Consider the following 21288-nt stretch of genomic DNA (forward strand, 5'->3'; position numbering starts at 1 on the left):
AGTAATTTTCTGATATTATATGTTCTTAAGTATTGAAAGTAAAAGTAAATGCTGTTAATGAAAAGCAAAGGGTCAGAATTTTGAGAATTATGAAGTTCATTCTTTTGAGTGCTGTGGCCACCATGACCAAGGACAAGGAGTTGTGTTTAAAATAATTGGGTTGGCTGTGATCCATCCAGGAGCAACGACATCCCACATAATAAATTATACATAAGTATTCTTCTGCATCTACTATGAACTTATCATCATAATATGATAGCTAACATTAAGTTAGCTAGCGTTAGCCAACTAGCGCTTGCAATGATTATAGCTAAGATGACTCAAGTCAACAATCTCTGTCAACACTTCCTCTCGCTCACTAACTCGCAATTACGATCTGTCTACTAAAATAACGTCTCATCTGATTTACGATAGCTAGCGAACGTTAGCCACCGTGTAAAGCTAAACCACACGATTCATTTCTTTTCAAAAGATAGATTTGATTTTGTAGCGAGTAACGGAGGTTTCAGGGGAAATGTAAAAAAGTATCAGTTTTCTATGCAAAATGTAGTGAAAAGTGAAAGCAAACAGAAATATACATAGTAGAGTAAAGTAAAGATATCCCAAAAAACTACTTAAGTACAGTATTTCTACTTTGTTGCGATACACCACCGTGCGTGTGAGTGTGCGTGCGCGTGCGTGCGGATGCACTTGGGATTTTTCTGTGTGTGTCTGCGTCCGTATTGTGATTCTCCATGAAGCACAAATCCCATGCTGTCTGTAATAATTATCTCGTGAACTGGCTGCTAACACTGCAGCAGCTCCTGAAGTCATTTACACACTCCATTGTACTCAGCGGGAATAAAACACAAAATCCTGGTTCTGATCGGTGAATACACTTCTCTCTACACACTGCCACACGGCAGCTCTCAGTGCAATAAGAAAATCCATCATCCAGTCCGCAATGGCATTGATTCTCATTTACACATACGCTTCCTGATGTCATGCAAATGAAAACTCCCAAAAGCTCCATCAAGTAATGTATACTTGTGAATTTCTACACTTGATGCATTCTATTATAACGCTTTTCAGTAGAAAATAAAAGAAGTGATCACCACTTAGGGACTGATATACCTATGGATTACAAGTTCAAATCTGTAATTTGGTGAGGAATATGCCTGTACAACATGCTGGAGGGATTGGAATGACATATTTGTGTCTATACACATTAATACACAGCTTTAATATGCACCTCCGTCATTTCCTTCTTGCTGCTACATCTGTTTGGTTGTTACGCCACGTTTTTCTCTCCCCAGATAACAAAAAGCCTAATTCTGCATTTAGCCCCCATAACGCCACACTGGATCCAGCCTTCTGATCCGGTTAAATACACCCGCATGATTTGCTGCAGTCTGCGGCTCTTTGGAATGAAACAGTACAATTCACCGGCGATTATATAATCCCAGGCCAAAAAAGCATCCTCAAGCTTCCAAAATATATCATCTAACCAATGTGTGTGTGTGTGTGTGTGTGTGTGTGTGTGTGTGTGTTGCAGGGAACAGCAGGTGTTGATGCTCTGAAAAACCTGAGAGCGACACACCTGTAGTGGGTGGAAACATACACAAGCTGGTGGCTCAGTTCCACCTGGCCCGCCCTCCCTCTCTCTCTCTCTCTCTCTCTCTCTCTCTCTCTCTCTCTCTCTCTCTCTCTTTGTGTCTCTTTTTTCTCATGCTCATTTGCTCTCGCTATCTCGGCCCATCTGTCTCCATCGCTCGCTCATCTCGGTATAGCTCTCTCTCCACATTCTCTCTCTCCTCTCCCTGTCTCCTCCTCCTGAGCCTCAAGGGGACACATTTTATATTTTTAGTGCATATCCATATTTTAGTGCATGTTACTGAATTTTTATCTCTTGATCATCATGGAAGTCTCTCTCTCTCTCGCTCTCTCTCTCTCTCTCTCTCTCTCTCTCTCTCTCTTTGTGTGTGTGTGTGTGCGCCGCTGATTTCTGGCGCATGGGTGGGACGGCTGCACCAGAGGGAGGGAGGGATGAGGGAGGGAGGGGGGAGAAAAAGAGAGCAGCTCCCAATTATGTTTCCACTTTGGGTCTCCGTGTCTCTCTCGCTTTCAGTCTCTTTCTCTGCACCACTGTCAAGTGGTACTGATCAATTTCACAGGCTCTCTGTTTACAACAACACTCTCTACCTCCCCTCAGCACACCAACAAAGGGTCTTTTGTGTGTGTGTGTGTGTGTGTGTGTGTGTGTGTGTGTGTGTGTGTGTGCGTGCGTGCGTGTGTGTGTGTGTGTGTGTGTGTGTTTGTCAGTATGAAATATGAAAAAGCTAGTCTCAAAGATTGGGTGGAGACTGTGCGGATTGCGGCAAACTAAACCGAATACTGTAACACGTACACACACACACACACACACACACACAGATGTGACCTGAATAAAAAGCAGATTGGTCGACGTACAAGTCTCTCAAAAAGTGTTTTTGTCAATAACCAGTGTGAAAGAATAAACACACACACAGACACACACGCCCCACACACATGCGAGAGCAGTGACCCCTTGCCACCCCAATAACGGAGCTCTCAGGCTTTGATTAACTGCGGTTTGAGGTGCGATCAGAGACCACAACAGCAATCACAGCTAACGGACGGAGAGCTCGGACAAATCTGGTCCGGGGACGGAGGAAAAGGGGGGAAGAGATGAAGGAGGGGGAAACACACGGAGGAAAGGGGGAGCGACAAGGAAGCCAGAGGAGGTCCAAGGTGAGGATTTGAGGAGACAAGCATGCTGTGAGAGAAGGAGGCAGTGGGAGAAAAGCAGATGGCAGGAATGAAAAGATGGACACACATAAACACACACCCTTTCTCTTTTCACATCCTTCTCTCAAACTTTTCCTCTCAGCCCCCCCCCCCCCCCCCTTCCGAATGTAAGCTTCCACCAGGCAGTCGGGTGGAGGTATAAAGATACATGGGCGCCATTTAAAGTCCATTACAACGGCGAGAAAACTCAAGCCATTTTCTCGATAGGAGCTCCCTCACATTAAGGAAATAAATCCGTGGGCTTGTGGGTAAATGAGCTCGTAGATCAGCCGCGCGTTGTTACGACGACACAGAGGCGGCGTTTCAACTCGCCGGTCAGCTCTTATAAATGCTTTGCTTTGTGCACTTCACTGCAGTTTTTTTTCTTCTATTATGTTTGTGGTGAAAAGGAAGTTTCAGTAATCGAGAAGAACAAAAAGGAAATATATTTGTAATAGAGCTGGGCCAATACATTGAGTAGGCCAATATTATGAGCCAATGCGGGTTATTACAGATGTGCTGTTATTGGCGGATATGATGCAAGATATCCTGTATAAGGAATGGTTTGCAGGATAATATAAAATAATAACTAAGGCCGTAACCATGATTTTAGAATATATGGAGTCCAAATACTCCCAAAAGAAATTTGAGGAGCCGCCAACCAAAACTTCCCTGCCATTATTTGTTAGTATATAAAAAGAAAAAAATAATTTAAGATCAAATAAGCCAGTTTTGAAAGTAAATAAACATAAATAATAGTAAAAAATAGTAATAGAAAATGAAAAAAAGAGGTAAATATGGAAACAGAACTATTAAAGTCAAAATCACAACGCAGTGTGATTGGTAGCAGCAGAATCAGCAAGCGACATTATGTATGCAGAATCATATATAACTTTATTAAGGAATGATGATAAGTGTTTGTCTGTATTATACAGAACTAGAATATAATAAAACAATATCACACAGCTACATAATGGATTAATTTAGTACAGTATAATATAGTATGGGATGTAATATGGTGTAGTATATATTATAAATATTACATATACACTGATCAATTAAACCTTCTTTCATTTGTATTTCTCGAAATGTCGATAGCAAATTTCACAATTATATAATGGCAGGCATGACCCATAGGTGCGCACACACACACACACACGCACACACACACACACACACACACACACACACACTCAAAGGTCCTACCTTCTCCCACTCTCGTTCTTTGTTGAGAACGATGACCACCAGCTTGGGGTATTCCTGGTAGCCGTCTTCTGTGAACGACAAGTCTCTGCCATCCCACGTCACATTCATCATGTACCTGAGAGCGAGAGGAGTAGAGGAGGAAGAGGGGGAAGAGGAGGAGGAAGAGGAGGGGGGGGGGGGCACAGGGTGAAGAAGTAGCAGAGATCAGGACAAAGAAAAAGGGGGAGAGGGGGGAGACAAATCAGAGAATGAGAAAAGGAAGGAAATGAATGAAGAGGCGAGGAGCAACAGAGGAAAAAGGGAAATTGAATTACATTAGAGTGAGAAAAAGTACATTTTCAATCTACTAGTATTAATAACCTAAATATATGCACATGGGCTCTTTTGTATTGAGTCAAAGCTCCATGCTGAGGAATAAGAAGTGAATAAGAAGAGAAAAAGAAGAGAAAAAACACAATGGACAGAACTTAAAGCCATAGTGTGTCCACACACACACACACACACACACACACACACACTGTAATGAGTGACCCATATGGCAGGTCACATTAGCTAAGATGGAGGGCAGTGGGAAGATATTCTTGGGTCCACGCAGCCTCCACATTCATCATGGCTGTCCTTCCCCACTCTGTCTCCCTCCCTCCTTCTGTACGTCGAGGGGGAGACAGCTCCTCTTTTCTTCCTCCTCTTTTCTTCTTCCTCCTCTTTTCTTCTTCCTCCTCTCTTCTTCCTCCTTCTCCTCCGTTCTGCCAGCCGGGGCAGTGCATATCCACGGTGCAGGCCACAAATTGCGCTTTTAGTTTTGACACATTTAATGGATAATTCCCAAACATCTTAATTTGGTTAGAAAAAGAAAAGAAAAAGAAATCATATTAATAATACTGTCCCTATGATCTCTGTTTCTCTGATTCTTCACAAAGATGGCGACAGAGATAACGGAGAAAAAGGCAAAAATGTGTTATAATCTGCATATAACACACTTATAATTAAAATCACAACTATTCATAATACTTTCTAACAATAAGTATCACACATTGTACATTATATAGTATTTTATAATGACTGATAAGGTCAATAACCGTAACATCCTTCAAAATTCATAACTTAAATCATGAAGCATAATATCAATCATAATTGCTGGTCAATCACAGATATTATTTTGCGAGGGTTATAGTGTAGTATGATAATCATAGTCGAAATGCATGTAAATCTTTTGACTATCTATACTACATTGTTATATTGCCATTGTTTGGTTTCAGTAAGGAGGAATACATAGATATATTAATCTTTATGCAAGAACAATTTACTGCAGCTTTACTTAAAGCAAAACAAATGACCATTCTGAGTAACCTATAATCACATTATAATGCATTATGAAAAGATGATAATCTATCTGCAATACACTAAGATCATGAATATTTACGAGTGCTTAGAACTCTAACGATGCAGTGAGGGTCATAGGGTCATATAAAGTGTTACTGGATTGGTTTAGTGTGTGGTGAGATTTTGCAATACCTTGAAATTGCTGCTGGAAACACACGCGCACACACACACACACACACACACGCACACACACATACACACCCACACACACACACTCACACACACACACACACAGCCACTCAATGCTCAGATGAAATCAGCCGGCGATAAGGGGATTGAGTGGGTTTTGTGATTAAAATAATCTGATTGGCCTGCAAGCAACCAGGTGAGTAGTAACAAGCCGTCTGATTGGACGCCGGGCTGCAGCGCTGAACCCAATTATGTGCGACTGCAGCGGAGGAAGAGGCTCTGGAATCAATACCAGATCCCAGGCTACTCTTTCAGGAGAACAGCCCATTCTGCGCTTTGCTAACATCGATCTGGAAGTGATGCACACACACACACACACACACACACACGCACACACGCACACACAAAGCGGGAGTTTTCGCTCTTCCTCCCGTCCGTACAAAGTACATTTTGCTCTCCTTTATTGCTCATTTGGATGATTTTCACTCTTCTCTACCATTTCTCTCGACACACCAACCAGCAAATAAAATAAAATAAAAAGTTCTTTCCAGCCTCACTCGCAAGAGGATCTGATGTAACTCCGAGGTAACGATGTCAAAACTCGCGTCCGGGTGTTAGAATGATGCGCATCGTGTAAGGTGAACCGGTAAACACGTTGATTTCCTGGTAGAGTGGGTAGGCGGTAAGTGAGGACGTCCAGACATTTAAAAAAACTTGTCTAGTGCAGCTATAAAAAATAAAAAAAGTAACTATGCTTTTTTCAGTACATATATATATATATATATATATATATATATATATATATATATATATATATATATATATATATATATATATATATATATATATATCTATATCTATATATGTGTGTGTCACTGGCTGTTTATGAGCAGCCTCATATTATACAACGCAAGTACCAGGATGCTGAGAGGATGGGCAGGTCGTGTGTGTGTACGCCCATCAAACAAGGTGGACCTGATACGGCGTTGCTAGGATACGTAGGCAGGCTGGAGGGTAATATAACCCTAAACAACCCCCGAATGAACATCCTCGCACACTCACCACAGACAATTACTTTGCCCCCCCCTCCACCACCGAACGTTTCCTCTCTCCCCGTAGCCCTGAGATCATAGTAAAGAGATCCAATTCCTCTCACTTTCCAGCCTCCATTGTGTCAGTAATCTCTCTATTCATTAGAGAGGTGGGGGGGATGGGGGGGGGGGAGGGGGGAGGGGGGAGCACCCAGAGAAGGAGAAACCCGGAAAAAAAAAGAGTCTAAAGATTAGAAAGGTGGAAGAGCACCGAGCCTCGACAGTTATGGATAAAAATATCCTTGTTTTTTTTCCTCTCTCACACACGAACATGTCTAATGTTAATAATAAGAAACAATGAGTTTTTTCCGCCCTCATTCCCAAAATGACAACATTTCAACTGAGTTGTTATTTTTGCGCAAAAGATCTAAACAATATGTCGATATCCGGGTTTGTCATACTGTCTAAAAGTCAGATTCAGAATAATAGTGGAACGTAGTCAAAAGAATCAATATGTTCTGGTTCCTAAAGAGGCTTTACTGCGGAGAAAAGGAGTCTCAGATGAACCGTATAATACCGTGTGTGTGTGTGTGTGCGTGCGTGTGTGTGTGTGTGTGTGTGTGTTAGAGATAGAGACATTCATCCTTTGTAAAGACAAGGACCAGTCAAAGCGATGATGTATCCTGTCAGCACTCGTGATCTATGGACTGCAAGAGCACACACACACACACACACACACACACACACACACATACTCACACACACACAGTCGCACACACACACACACACACTCACACACCGAAGAAAGAAAGAAAAAACAAAACCTGCAACCAGTGCTGATGTAGGTCTTCAGGTAGTTTCCTGAAAGCCCTCTCATGCCTCAGGTGTGTTAAGTGCCCCCCCCCCCCGGCCCCCCCTCCGTGGTCCCTCGGTGTACATTATGTTTGTGCAGTTATTTCTTTCACCGCGAGTTCGGGCAGCACAAGATTAATGCTAACAATTACATGTTCTCTCCTCCTCACAGCTGCTCCAGCAGGACTCCTCTTGTCCACTCGGGATTCTTCATAGCGGAGCAGGAATATTCCGTTTCCCCCGATACGCTAATCGGGTTTCTGTTCAGGAACACAGGAGCGCCTTCCTGAGATGCCCTTATACCTCTGATGAAAAATTAATAAACTTTACAGAGCCGCTCCTCGCTCTGTCGGCTGTCAATCAATGCGCTCCTCCCGGGGTAACGAGCACAATGCCGACGCCCAGGCAGCCGGTTGTAAAGTTAAGACCGGAATCTTTTTGACATCTGTTTTTAAAAAAGACACAGAGACGGCCCTCTAGATAAAGGCTAACTCTAGCTGGAGCTAATTTACGCTAAACGCTAATTAGCTCCATTTAAAAAATCGCCCCAAAACACAGATTAAAAAATAAATAACGGCGCGTCACGTTTTCAGCACTAAAATCTGAATGTGCGACGTGTCATTTTTACTGTGTTCGAAGTACAAGTACACACGTGAGTAGTGTACACACACACGCTCACAGACACACACCTACAGACACACATCTCCTGCTCACGTGGGCCTACAAAGGTTTATTAGATTACCAATACGTAATCTGACGAGACAGATTTGGGGGTCGTATGACTTTAAAATGTTTTTTTTTATGATTCGCAGATATCGTCTCTCGCGGTGTTGCAGCGTGTACGAGCGACTGCGTCTACGCCGTCTTTTTTCCGCGTCCACTCGCTAACCGCTATCATTTGGAACGACGTCACGGCGTCTATCATTTGTGCATGTTATTAATTGCAGGTTATTAAACACGTGCAGCAGCACCGACACAGTGACGTGCAGAAGACTTTACACCCCCTTCGACAGTAGAAGAAGAATATTCCCCCGTCCACTCCGACACGTGAGATCACTACGTGTCACTAGTCGCAGGAGAATTAGAGGCAGAAATGTGGAATAATACAGATATTAAACGCACAGTTAGCCAGTGTTCATGCGGTAATGTGATATTCATGAGCCGTGGTGTGACGGCCATCACGTTGAATCATAGTTTCCATTCTGAAAGAAAACAAAAGGTTATTCATAGTTTGTGTCCGACTCAGAGAAACATGACAAATGCACAAAGCTGTTTTGTACAATGCACACACACACACACACACACACACACACACACACACACACACACACTTGTGCACAAGGAAGTCAAGTGTTTAGTTTGAACATGCTACTCTGGAAGCAAATTGCATGAGCAGCAATTGCAGTGTGTTGTGCGTTAGTACAAACATCAGGACCGCCGCCCCAGGACTCAGCATGTGTGTGTGTGTAATGTGTGTGTGAGTGTAATATGTGTGTGAGTGTAATGTGTGTGTGTGTGTGTGTGTGTGTGTGTGTGTGTGTGTGTGTGTAATGTGTACGTTCGTACATGTGTGTTTCCTGAGATCTGACCCTCATATATCAGGGCGAGAGACTGAAATTACCTGTCAGAACTCTACTAGCACCATGCCACACACACACACACACACACACACACACACACTGATAAATAAGTGCTAAAGTCTTTTAAGGCACAGTGTTCACCACAGCAAGGTGAGCGGCGCACTGTAAATCTGCCATGACAGAACATTCTCTTAGGGGTGGGGGGGATATTTCTCTTGTTTCTGACATGCACACACACACACGCACACACACACACACACACACGCTCACTCACACAGCATATTTTAAATGAAGCCAAGGGTTATCACTCGGTGTGATTGCTGCACTGGCCGGTGCTCTTAGTTGGTCATTTGTCTCCTGTTTTTATTATTATTTCATATTTCCATCACTCAGCAAAACGTATTCATCTCGGATGCGTCACAGTGCATTCATCACGTCAGGGGGGGGCGAAGTGAGTGAGGTGAAACTCCCCCAGAACCATACAGACTTCCATCTATTCATTTTGTTCCTTTCCTAAACAGCTTTTGTTTTACCGCGACATGTTCTGGCTCAAAGACGGAGGCTGCAGTCTGAGAGGCGTTTTATACTAAATTAATACTCATAAGATACTGCTGTTATTCACATCTTGCTTACAACGAGGAACTAATGCGAAGGATATAATACTGTGACCCACTGCGAATACTCCACACTGCTGCTGTACGTTGCTACATACAGCCCATCTTCCCACCTGTGTGTGTGAGTGTGTGTGTGAGTGTGTGTGTGTGTGTGTGTGTGTGCCATGTCCTCCTATATCCCCTCCGACAGCCGTTGATGTTCTAACAACCCACACTGGCCCGTGGCCCCCGACCTAGCCTCGACCAATCGTGTTCCTCGCGTCCTGGCCCCTGAAGCCCTATTGGCTGAGCTCTCTCACCCACAACAGAACCATCTGTGGCCACTCATCACCTGGGTAACAACCTGAGGCAGCAGAGCATGCTGGCAATAAAAGTCAGCTGGCTCATGGGTATCCGGTAATTCTCTTGGGTGCGCCCGTGTTTCCGGGACAAAAGGGGCGCCGCATGAGTGCATTGTGGGTGTTTAAAGTCCTATTGAGGGCGTTGAAGGTGTCATCAGTCACACTTGATGGTCCCTTTGCACGCGATGAGCATCATGTATGAGTGGCGGCTCATCAAAGCCAGTAAGGCCTCTGTGAACTCAATGACTAGTGGAATGTCTAGCTTTTTAAACAGGCGGAGTTCGCACTTTCACTGAGTGCTCTAATCTCCCAGCTTCCCTGAACTACCCGTGGCGCACAATCCACAATGAGAATTGCTGATGTTGAATTTGGCAGGATGAAAGTCGGACAAATCGCCTGTCATGTGACGTTAGCCATAAAAGGTCCCAAAAAAAACACTTTCAAAATGGATTCATACAGGACATTGACAGGATGTTGCGGTTTGATACAACATTAGTTATTTTAACCCCATTTCAATGGTGACATGATACGAAATGACGACTATTAAATATCAAAACTCATCCTCGTGCTCGTGAGTGAAGCTTGAATCTGTTAATTGTTCTCATTAAAAGCTTATCGCATTTTTACGATTGTGGGTTTTTTTCTTCTCGGAAATACATTTGGGAATTCAACAAGTTTTTTTGGACTAATTTCACACTTCATCATTACAAATAGAATATTTAAAAAAAAACAATAACAATTGGGATGTAAACACAAGTTACCCCCCCCCCCCCCTCTGCCAGATGGAGAGCCAGACAGAGGCATCTCCCACTGGCTGCCACAACGAGAGGAAGAGCAGGAGAGATGGAAGGAGAGCAGAGGAGAGAGGGAACGAGGAAGCGGAGGACGAGGTGGAGGAGAGGAACAGAAGGGCTCATCAAGGAGCTCTTCAATTTTTGGAGAGCTCTAATTTGTGGCGGCTTCCCGCTGTGAGCCCGCTCTCAATTTCTTCCCTTCCCTCTCTCTCACAAACACCCTCCTCCACTCCCATTATCCACTTTCATTATCTCTCTCTCTCTCTCTCTCTCTGACTCCTACACTTCCCCTTAGCTCCAACTCTCAATCCCATGTGTTTTTTTGTTGTTTTTTTCATCCAGTAATTGCATCTTTCTTCAATCTCTGGCCTTAAAGTAGACTTGGTGGAAGTCTCTAATCACTAGGGGTGAAAATAGACTGTGGCAGGAAGCCATGCATCCACACACACACACACACACACACACACACACACACAAAAAACCTCATGAAGAAACTTTTCATAATTGATTCTATATTTTTCTCACCTATAAACACGCACACAGCTAACTGCTTTTATGATAATTACACAAAATACCAAAACTTGACTGGACTCACTTGTGCAGCGCGCTGGGCGGCAGCTTGGACGTCTTCTCCATCTGGCCGTAACACGACGTCTTGGCTTCGGGGATGTCGCCGTACTCCTGCAGCATGGCCGCCGCCGCCGACGTGATGATCCCCAGACCGTCGCGGACGCGCGCCTCCAGCGGGTAGTCCCAGTCGTCGTACGACACCGAGATCATCCCCGGAGGGAACGCCTCGGGCGTCAGATCCGGGTTCCCGGTGGTGAGCGACGGCACGATCCAGATGTACCCGAACCCGGTGAGGCCCAGGGAGCGGGCCTCCTCCAGGATGTAGACCGCCTCGTCCTTGGAGCAGTAGAGCAGCACCACCGGCGACTGGACCTTCTTGAGCATGATCTGAGACCTGCTGTCCTCCTCCACCGCGTCCAGGACGATGACGTTCTGCAGGTCCCAGCCCACGAAACTAAAGCGAGGGTAACGAGGACAGGGGGCCCACATGTTAATATTGAGACTAAATAGCCTATTAACTTTGCTCGGGGGTGCCGGAAAGGGCGCTTATAATTCCGTATTATAATTAATATCATTGTTAAGTGCGAATGTTAAGTGAATGCTAATAGGTGTAAAGAGGGGGGGGAGGGGCTAAATGGAGAATGCAAATGCGGAATAATGATGCTCAGTAGACTTATCAGAACGTAATGTAAAAATAATAGAAATAAAAATAGGTTAATTGACGTTGTATTACTTGTGACTGATTGTACATAGAGATGTGAAGTATTAAATACTCAAAGCAACTGTGACGTAAAACAGATCCGAAGCGGTTCCTTATATGTCGAGTTCTGTAGCCGCAGTTATTATTAAAAATGATAATGCAGTTGTAGAGTTTCCTTTCTTTCTTTTTTCCTCCAGTGGGACTCGGCCGCTCGTTTTTTCTTTAACGTCCAGCGTGATGATATTCAGCTGGGAAAGAGCAGCAGGAAACAGACCAAGTGGCAGTTATGTGAGTGATTCAAAGGAAAATTATATATCATAAGCTAATAGCATGCTGTGGTATGAGGAGGGCGGTTCCCTTGATGGCAGAGTGACGGTAAAAATACGCAACCCAGCTCTGTCATCGTTAATCTGCACATGATACTTGGCTGCCTGCCTGCGTTCATCTCCATCAGACGTGTGCGTATGAACGTATGTAGCCATCCACAAAATATTTGACCTCGCTCTTCATGTTGTATATCCGGGGCTGCGGTATTAATATGTTTCCACGCGGGTCAGACTCGACTCACTGGGCACACTGTCTCTGTGGTGAATGATGGACGTTTCACTGGTATTAAAAAGCGTCTGCCCGTGACTAAGTCTACCGTGAACCTGCCGAATGCTGACGTGGGGGAAAAAGAAAAATCGACGACGGGTAAAAAGCGAAAGTAATTGGGCTTTTCTTTTCCTTTTTTCTTTTTCTTGTTTCTTATAAACGATGGCTTTCATTCCAACACGGAGGTCGAGATGTTAAGTGACTTTTCTTTATTGCAGATCTGTAGCTATCGCGCACAGAGGCGTCGTAACGGCACACGCCTTACGGAGTGGATATCGATTGACATCAGAAGAGTGAAACCAAAGGGGGGGGTCGGACTCGCTTGGAAGAGAACACGTGCACGGGGTCCGACGCCTAAAGTTAAACTGTGACACGTTTTTAAGGGGCTTCCTGATAGCGACACATCTGTTTGAGGGACGAATTCATAATCCTATTCAATCAGCCACTCGACTCATCTGTTGCCACTCACTGTGCCACGTGTGATTAAAACAATTTGCCTCCAGTGTTATCAAATAGTGACAGAGGCTGAGAGTGTTTGAACGACATGGAGAGTAACCGCTAATGAAGAAGACCCTCCTCAGCGGGGTGTTAATATATGAAGGGTTCAGGCACCGGGACGCTGCTGAACGTGGATCATTAACGAGACTTCTTTCTTTTCTTTTTTTGCCAAAAATGATTGCTTGCTGTTCTCTTCAGCAGTTTCTATCTTCTTCTTTTTTTTTTCTTGCTCTCTGCTACAGCATCAGTCAAAATGACCTAAAGGTTTGGCGAAGAGCCAGACGGCCTGTGTAGTAAATCTACCTGTCATCTGCATTAATTTGAAGAATGTGGATGACATCTTTTTAGAGCTGGCTGTCTTTGAAGTGCAGCTATTCACAACCACTGGGCTGCACTAGTTTGTTAGTTAAAAAAAAATATATATAAATATATATATTTATACATATAAAATATATTTAATATATATATATAACTCAATATATATATATATATATATATATATATAATATATACTGTATATGATATATATAAATATTTATATTATATTTATATTATCTATATATATACATATATATATGTATATATATATTGAGTTTTGCACTAAATAACACATGTAAAACTCAATATATATATATATATAATATATACTGTATATGATATATATAAATATGTATATTATATTTATATTATCTATATATACATATATATATGTATATATATATTGAGTTTTGCACTAAATAACACATGTAAAACTCAATATATATATACATATATATATATATATATATATATATATAATATATAAATATATTTATAATATATACAGTATATATAATATATATATATATACAACTCAATATATATAATATATATAAATATATAATATATATATATATATATTGAGTTATATTTATATTATCTTTATATATACATATATATGTGTGTACATATATATACGTTAATTTGGATTCATAATGCAGGGAGTGAACAATACGCTGCTTATTCATTTAGAGTAGTAGATAGTGACATAACACTTATTTACAGCCCAGTTCATTTTTTATTGTTTTCTTCTAATTTCTTTGGGAAGATGGTCCCTTCAAAATGTCTGTCGTTGGGCCTTGAGTTAGACAAGACGGAGGACGCTCGCTGTCGAGCACAGTGTGAATGGAGGAGATGAAAAATCCAAGGCCGACCCGCAGTGAGCAGTAACTCTCGGAGAAAGTAAACTTCTCCGTCCTCTGGGGAAATTTGCAGTGATAAAGGAGAAGCTCAGAAATTGGAGAAATGTGCTCCACTCTACAAAACGCTCGTTATCTTCGGCATTCCTGAGAGCAAGCTGTTGTCCTTGGGAGGTGATTTTAGCGAACGATGACCCAAAAATGGATGAGGCGGAGAGAAAGAAATGTTCCGTTGTTCGGTACACTTCATCGACCTTCTGTTTAATATAGAATTTATACTTAAGTCAAGAGTATGAATGCCTTTTCCTCTTAGGGGTACAGATTTATCGCCCTTCTGGCTAGCGGCACGACTCCGGGGATGACGCCTGTCGGTCGGTTCCACCCACTTGATCCAGGCTGAAATACATCAACACTTAGATGGGTTACCATGACACCTGGTCCATGTTTTCCGAGAAGATGAATCCTAATAGCTCCGGTGATTCCCCCGACCAGTTCAATATCTACTTGACGGATCGGCACACGCCTCCGTACAGACATTCAGGGTCCCCTGATGATGTCTCCTACACGACTCCCCGGGTGTTTTTTCTTTAGAGCCACCAAAACAATTCATGTGTGTTGTCTTGAGAGAAAAAATACGTTGGTTTATGAAAGAATACCTGCAAAAAACCAATGTCACAGCATGTTAACAAACTACATTAAAATGGTAAACTTCATACTGTCCGGGCCCTTAAATCAGAGTTTGCATCATCGCCTTGGCTACAGCACTCATCGTACGTACAACCTGGAGATGATGAATAAAGGTAGGCGGAGTCAAACATGCGCAGGTGTTGTCCTCACCTGTTGTCCACGGTGGTTTTCAGGATGTTGATGAACTCCTGGTAGCCGGGGAACTTCGACGTGACGATGGAGAAGATGTGCCAGTCGTACTCCTCCATGATGTTCAGCATCAGCAGAGCCTCCTGCTGGATGGAGGCGCCGAACTGGAAGAAGGTGGACTTCACATCCTAAAAAAGGAAACCGGGGGGGGGGGGGGGGGGGGTTGGATACAGATAAAGAGAGGGGAAGAAGAGATTTAGTTGATGATGTAATTAGATTTTGTCTAACTTCATTAAAAACTAATGCAAGAAATACCAGTCAACAGATACATTTGGCAGTCCATCAACACACACACACACGCACACGCACACACACACACACATAATTTGAGAGTAATAAGCTTCTCGTGGAGGAAAATAAATGGATGAGGGGCTCAGAACAATTCAATTAAGCCCAAATTGGATTGGTGCTGTACAGGCGCGTGCTCGCAGAACTCCGTGGACCTGGTTCTGGGGGGAGCGAGGGGGGGGTCACGTTCTTAAATCCACTCCATTAAACCTGACAAATCATTCACCACTTCGTTCAGCCACACTGAGACAGGGGGCTCGGACAGAGAGGACAAGCACGATTACAGGTGGACAAATTAACTCCATTCATGTATATTGAGTTTTCTTCTTTTTTTTTTTTTTTTTTTGTGCGTGTTAAATGAGTCATTATGTCGCGGGCAATTAAACAAGGGAGGTGAAATGAGTCACGATGAAGAGTGATGAATGTTGAGGAAGAAGAAAGAAAAAGAGAAAAATGTGCGGACCGTCGGGAGCGGCGGCTCGTCTTCGGTTGTTTGTTGCAACATTTGTTTGCGTGTGAAGATTCCTGCTACCTTGAAATGTCAGAGAGTTCACACACGGCTTATCCTGACACCACTTGTCTCTGGCACTCTAATTGTGATGGACTTTGCAGGTCAGTGTGTGTGTGTGTGAGGCCGCAACCTGACAAGCATGAAAGAAAAAAAAAGAAGGATGGCTAAGAGGCACAGAACAAAAGGTTGGAGCGAGAGACACGAGACAAATGAAGAAAAAAGAGATTCCTCCCGGGTGTCACTTTGTAAGATCACACCTGCTCTTAAAACGAATGAACACACAAACACACAAACACACAAACACACACACACATACAAGGAGTGCACTGCATGTACACACCCGCCTGCAGCCTGCAGCCTGCAGCCTGCATCCACAGTGCGACTAAAAGAAGTCGGTGTATGTGACGAAGCAGCCACTGCACACACGCACACACACACACGCACACACACAAACACACACACACAGTGCTCTGAGCTGCAACACTGTGAGCACTGCGCAGTGTAACGCCATCCGACATTAGCCTCAGTCACATCACAGCTGATTGAAAACACCTAGAAAATACAAAAGTAAACACTAGAACGTCGTCACGTTGTGGATTCATCCGTGATGAATGATGGTATAGATACAACACAACCGAGTGAAGATGGAGATGGACGCGCGCTGTAGGAAGCAGGCGCCGCGTCCAGTGGATCGCACTCTCAACCGTATCAGTGCAATGTGATGTCATCGCATCGCTGCATGCGTGACCTAGCTTTTCATTTCCCAGTGTTGATCGCCTCGGAAAATAACGTGGGCATTATTTGTGTGACTGTGCCCGCCCCCCCCCCCCCTCCCCCCCAATATCAAGTCTCGTGAGTGCTCCTTCATGGTATTATATCTGTGTGTGTACAGCCGGCTCACTTCATACTCTGACCCAAGTGCTCTTCAGAGGCTCTCTGCGTAGCCCTGTGTGTGTGTGTGTGTGTGTGTGTGTGTGTGTGTGTGTGTGTGCATGTGTGTGTTCTAACGGAAGCTAAAGCAAAGCTTGAGCACGGTGGGACAGGAGGGAGGTCATGCTCTGAGACGTGTCACTTCCTGTCTCCATCACAGCAGCGACCCCGTACTCCCACACTGTGCTGCAACACGCAGACGACCGTGGGATGTATAGAATATACAAAGTATACGTGACTTTGTGTGAAATTGTATATTTTCGGTTATTTAACGACGAACATCTGAACCTGCCACCTGTTGATGAAACTGTTTCGTTGGATTTCCTTTTAAAGAAATGTATTTAATTTTCTTGCCTCGCCGCTACATATTCAGCTGCTCCTCTGTGTTTATTGGTATTTTCACATAATCCAATTAATAGGCGTGAGAGTTATAGATTCTGTCAACCCTTAAAAAAAGTTTTCATTCTTCGGATTACCTGAAAAAAATCACCAAATATCCAGACGCTCAAAGAATTGATGCCAAAGGCAACGTTTATGCAAATCGGTTGTGAATAACCTCTAAAGAATATTCCGTTTCAATAATATTTGTTGGCGGTGTGTCATATATGCCTGTGTGTGTGTGTGTGTGTGTGTGTGTGTGTGTGTGTGTGTGTGTGTGTGTGTGTGTGTGTGTGTGTGTGTGTGATTCATGCTCTGGGAACACCCCACCGGGAGAGGAAGCCAGATTCTAGCGCAAAACGGCAAAGAAATAAATAAATAAAATAAATAAGCTTTTTTTTCTTCTTTCATTTGAGGCCTGAGCTCATAAGTGAGGGTCTCTTTATGTTCACAGGATCTCATCACGTCGAACCCAACAGATGTAGGTTTGGGTTGGGCTGAATATTCTCATTTTACACTCATTGCATGCAGAGCTTCAAAGTTCTGTTTCAGTTTAGCTCGGTCCAGCCTGTAATCCTGAGACCAGAGGAACCCTGGAACTCTTAAGGACCCTGACAACAAAGGAACCCAAACTTCAACCCTGTTTTCTGAAGTCTTTTCGCTCCGGGTGAAACAAAAGAAACGTGAACCTCCGGATTCACACACGGCTGACACAAATTATTTTAATGCGCGTCGTCTCGTTACATTTTTGTGTTTTTCTTCCCGAGGTTTCGTGGAATGCGGTCGAGGTGCGAGGGACATCAAGGGAGAGACGATGTGACGCAGACGTACCAGATGGAGCTCAAGAGGAAACGCACAGTGGGAAAAGAAGGAGGCCGCGCTAGAGAGAGAGCAAATCAGCCCGAGACTGGCAGGCAGAAAAAGTTCCAGAGAGATATTGAATTAGAGGCAGAGGGGGGAGGACATGTTGATGAGAGAGAGAGAGAGAGAGACTGATGGAGTGACTAAGCAGCGTATGATTGTTTCTAATTGGGACGGCTTGCAATCCGTGACATCAGAAAACAGCCAATCGTATCCTCTCATTTCACCCTTGTCAAGTGTGACATGTCTCTTCTTCCACTCACACCTTCAGCAGGCGGCGCCTCGCGCACACACACACACCACACACACACACACACACACACACACACACACACACACACACACACACACTCTTTTTTTTACCTTGTGTCCCATCTATCACGTTCACAGTCTCCCGCTACCTAAATGTTCCCACTCTGTTGGAGACACACAAAGAGGCGAACACACACACACACACACACACACGCAGGAACAGTGTGTCTAAGTTGAGACCGAGGGTGAGTTATAAATAGTAGTCCTCATATCCTCTGCCGCCGATAGCATCGTGCACTGTCTGGTCCGATGACACGCACATGTGTGCGAAGAACTAAAACTGAGAAGACGCACAAACAAAGATGAGGGCGCAGTGCATTGTGGGTCCAGGTTGGGAGGGACGCACGCTCGCCGAGATAAGAATAAAGATGTTTGTCACACAAGGGGCCTGTCGCACACGTCCACGTATCGCTCGTCTCCGCCTTTTCCGTCTCTGCGGCGTCCACCGGAGGAGAGACACACACCGATTTGACTCGTATTCCTCGGTGGCCTCGGTTACTAAATATAAACAGACGGGCATAAAAATAGCTGCAGCGGAAAGAAAAAAAACAAGAGAGAGAAGAGCTCTCAAAATGTCTGCGGAAACAAACCGAGAAGACGGCACTCGCCACGTAAACCGTTCAGACAGGACGGAGAGCCAGAGACCGGATCACACGAGTGATTAGTGCGGACAGTGAATGCACCGCCTTCACCAGACGGGGGGTTGTCGATGATAAGTTCTGACGGGAATAAATACACACATCCAGAGAAAGAAGAACACGTCAAGAACTGGATTTTTCTTTTTACCGAGACCACATTTTTTTAATGGTTGTAGACCGAAAAAACTATAATTTTTGCACTTTGGGGCAAAAAAGCAGCTCCACGGCGTCTCTGTGCTGGCACTTACCGCCCATACGCTGTCTGCCAAAACGGAGCCACCAGGGTGTATATAAAATATATGAACTCCCAACATACAAAACAACTCCTAGGCTGGCACCGCTCACTGTGTAATAAAAAAGAAACGCAGTTGAAGATTTACAGGAAAAGCCAATTAGTGGAAATGATGAAATAAAGTGCTGCTTGGTGAGTTGGATGCATTGCACATTAAAGTAATGAGGATTCAGCCATGTTTCGCTTTCCAAGGTATATTTTGGTATGTCTGCCTAATAAGCAAGACGTCATTAAAGATGGAGGAGATGATGTCATTGCCTACATTAGGAGTAAGTGGAAACGTCCCACCAATGGCACCAAGACATTACACATTTACATATATATTTTGATATGTAAATATCCTCAAATGTCAAATACAGACAAATGAGATGTCGATACACTCCAGAAAGATGATTGAAGCAATTCATTTAACTTAAATAGGTGAAAAAACACGCACACACACTTGATATTGGACTAAACATCATCATCCTGTGTGGCGCTGTCCATGGTGCTGAAGCCTGTGCTGACTTCTAACATTTAAATCACTAAAAGACATTGTAACTCAAAATGTACAGGTGAGGGCGATATTATAAATATAATATAATAATATATATATATATATATATATATATATATATATATATATGGATATATATATATATAAAGAGGAACCAGGAATGTGAAGTTTATTAAGATTGCAATCTTAAATCAAAGTAAAATGAGATTCTGCTTGTTTGACTCCAACAAAACTGCATTTTTAAAGAAAAGAAACAACGTCACAGTCTCACAAATAATACCCACATTATTAAAAGCTAGGTCATTGCATACGGCGATGCAATGACATCACATTGCACTGATACGGTTACAATCCACCAGACGGAGGCCCTGCTTCCTACAACTTAACGTCCATCTCCATCTACCCGGCGCTCTTCACTCGGTTGTGTTGTATCGCACAAACCCGAACAAAAAGCCTCTGCATGTCGTTCTCTCCATCTCTTCTTTATACCCGGAGATAAATAACAACGTTTGCTTTGATGGTCTTTTACTTACACGCCACGCGGCTTCACTGCATTCTGATGTAAATGTTTATGCAGCCTTTGTTAGATTACGGCGCTTTTTTTTTTTTTAGCACAACACAGAAAGCAGATCTTGTGATAGCGCTGTGAATGTGAGTGTGTGTGTGTGTGTGCGTGTGTGTTTGTGTGAATGTGTGAATGTGAGTGTGTGTGTGTTTGTGTGTGTGTGTGTGTGTGTGTGTGTGTGTGTGTGTGGAGGGGTGGGGGTGTTAATAAAGTTCTCGGTGCGAACAGAGGGGAGCAGAAAAACCTTCGTTTGTTTGTTTTGGATAATAATTACGGAGCCTTCGACTGCAATAGAAAGCTACACCCGCGCACACACACACACACACACACACACACGCTGCTGTATTTGACGTCAGAGGAATATTTTTGGCATGAATGCAGCCCGTTTTAGTGGATAACAGAGACACACACAGGGAGAGAGAGAACTATTCAAAGTTTATCACAAAGAAGCAGTGTCTGTCCGTCTGTGCGTGCATGTGCGTGCGTGTGTGTGTGTGTGTGTGTGTGTTCTTGCTGTGGTTCCTCTGTCAGGACTTTTTAACAAGCAGTTGAGCCCCCACGGGGAAACACTGACAAAATAACATCATCTCTCTCTCTTTCTCTCCCTCTCTCTCTCTCTCCCTCTCCCTCTCTCTCCCTCTCCCCCTCTCTCTCTCTCCCCCTGCCTCTATCTTTGTCTCTCTGTGTTTGCCCTCCTCTCACACTCACTCTCTTCTCTAATAAGTCCAATATCTTCCTCTCTGTGTCTTTCTCTCTTCCCGTTAACTCTGTCCAGGGGCTCTGCCTCTTCTCGGCTCCCCCTATCCATCTTGCCCTCGCTCGCCCATTCCCCATCTCCTCTAATAAGGCCGATATTCTGCCCCCCTCCTCTGGGACCGAGCCCTCAC

The 21288-nt window shown here is 43.8% G+C and overlaps 1 protein-coding gene across 1 annotated transcript in view; it reads right to left on the minus strand.

Annotated features, from left to right (window-relative positions):
- Positions 1-21288, minus strand: part of grin2aa (glutamate receptor, ionotropic, N-methyl D-aspartate 2A, a) — a 105675-nt gene that overhangs the window by 25566 nt on the left and 58821 nt on the right. Inside the window, 3 exon segments of the mRNA XM_034539358.1 lie at positions 3991-4105; positions 11310-11738; positions 15092-15258. Of these exon segments, the coding sequence (XP_034395249.1) occupies positions 3991-4105; positions 11310-11738; positions 15092-15258 (711 nt within the window).

Source organism: Cyclopterus lumpus, chromosome 8, assembly GCF_009769545.1.
Source record: "Cyclopterus lumpus isolate fCycLum1 chromosome 8, fCycLum1.pri, whole genome shotgun sequence".
NCBI lineage: Eukaryota > Metazoa > Chordata > Actinopteri > Perciformes > Cyclopteridae > Cyclopterus > Cyclopterus lumpus.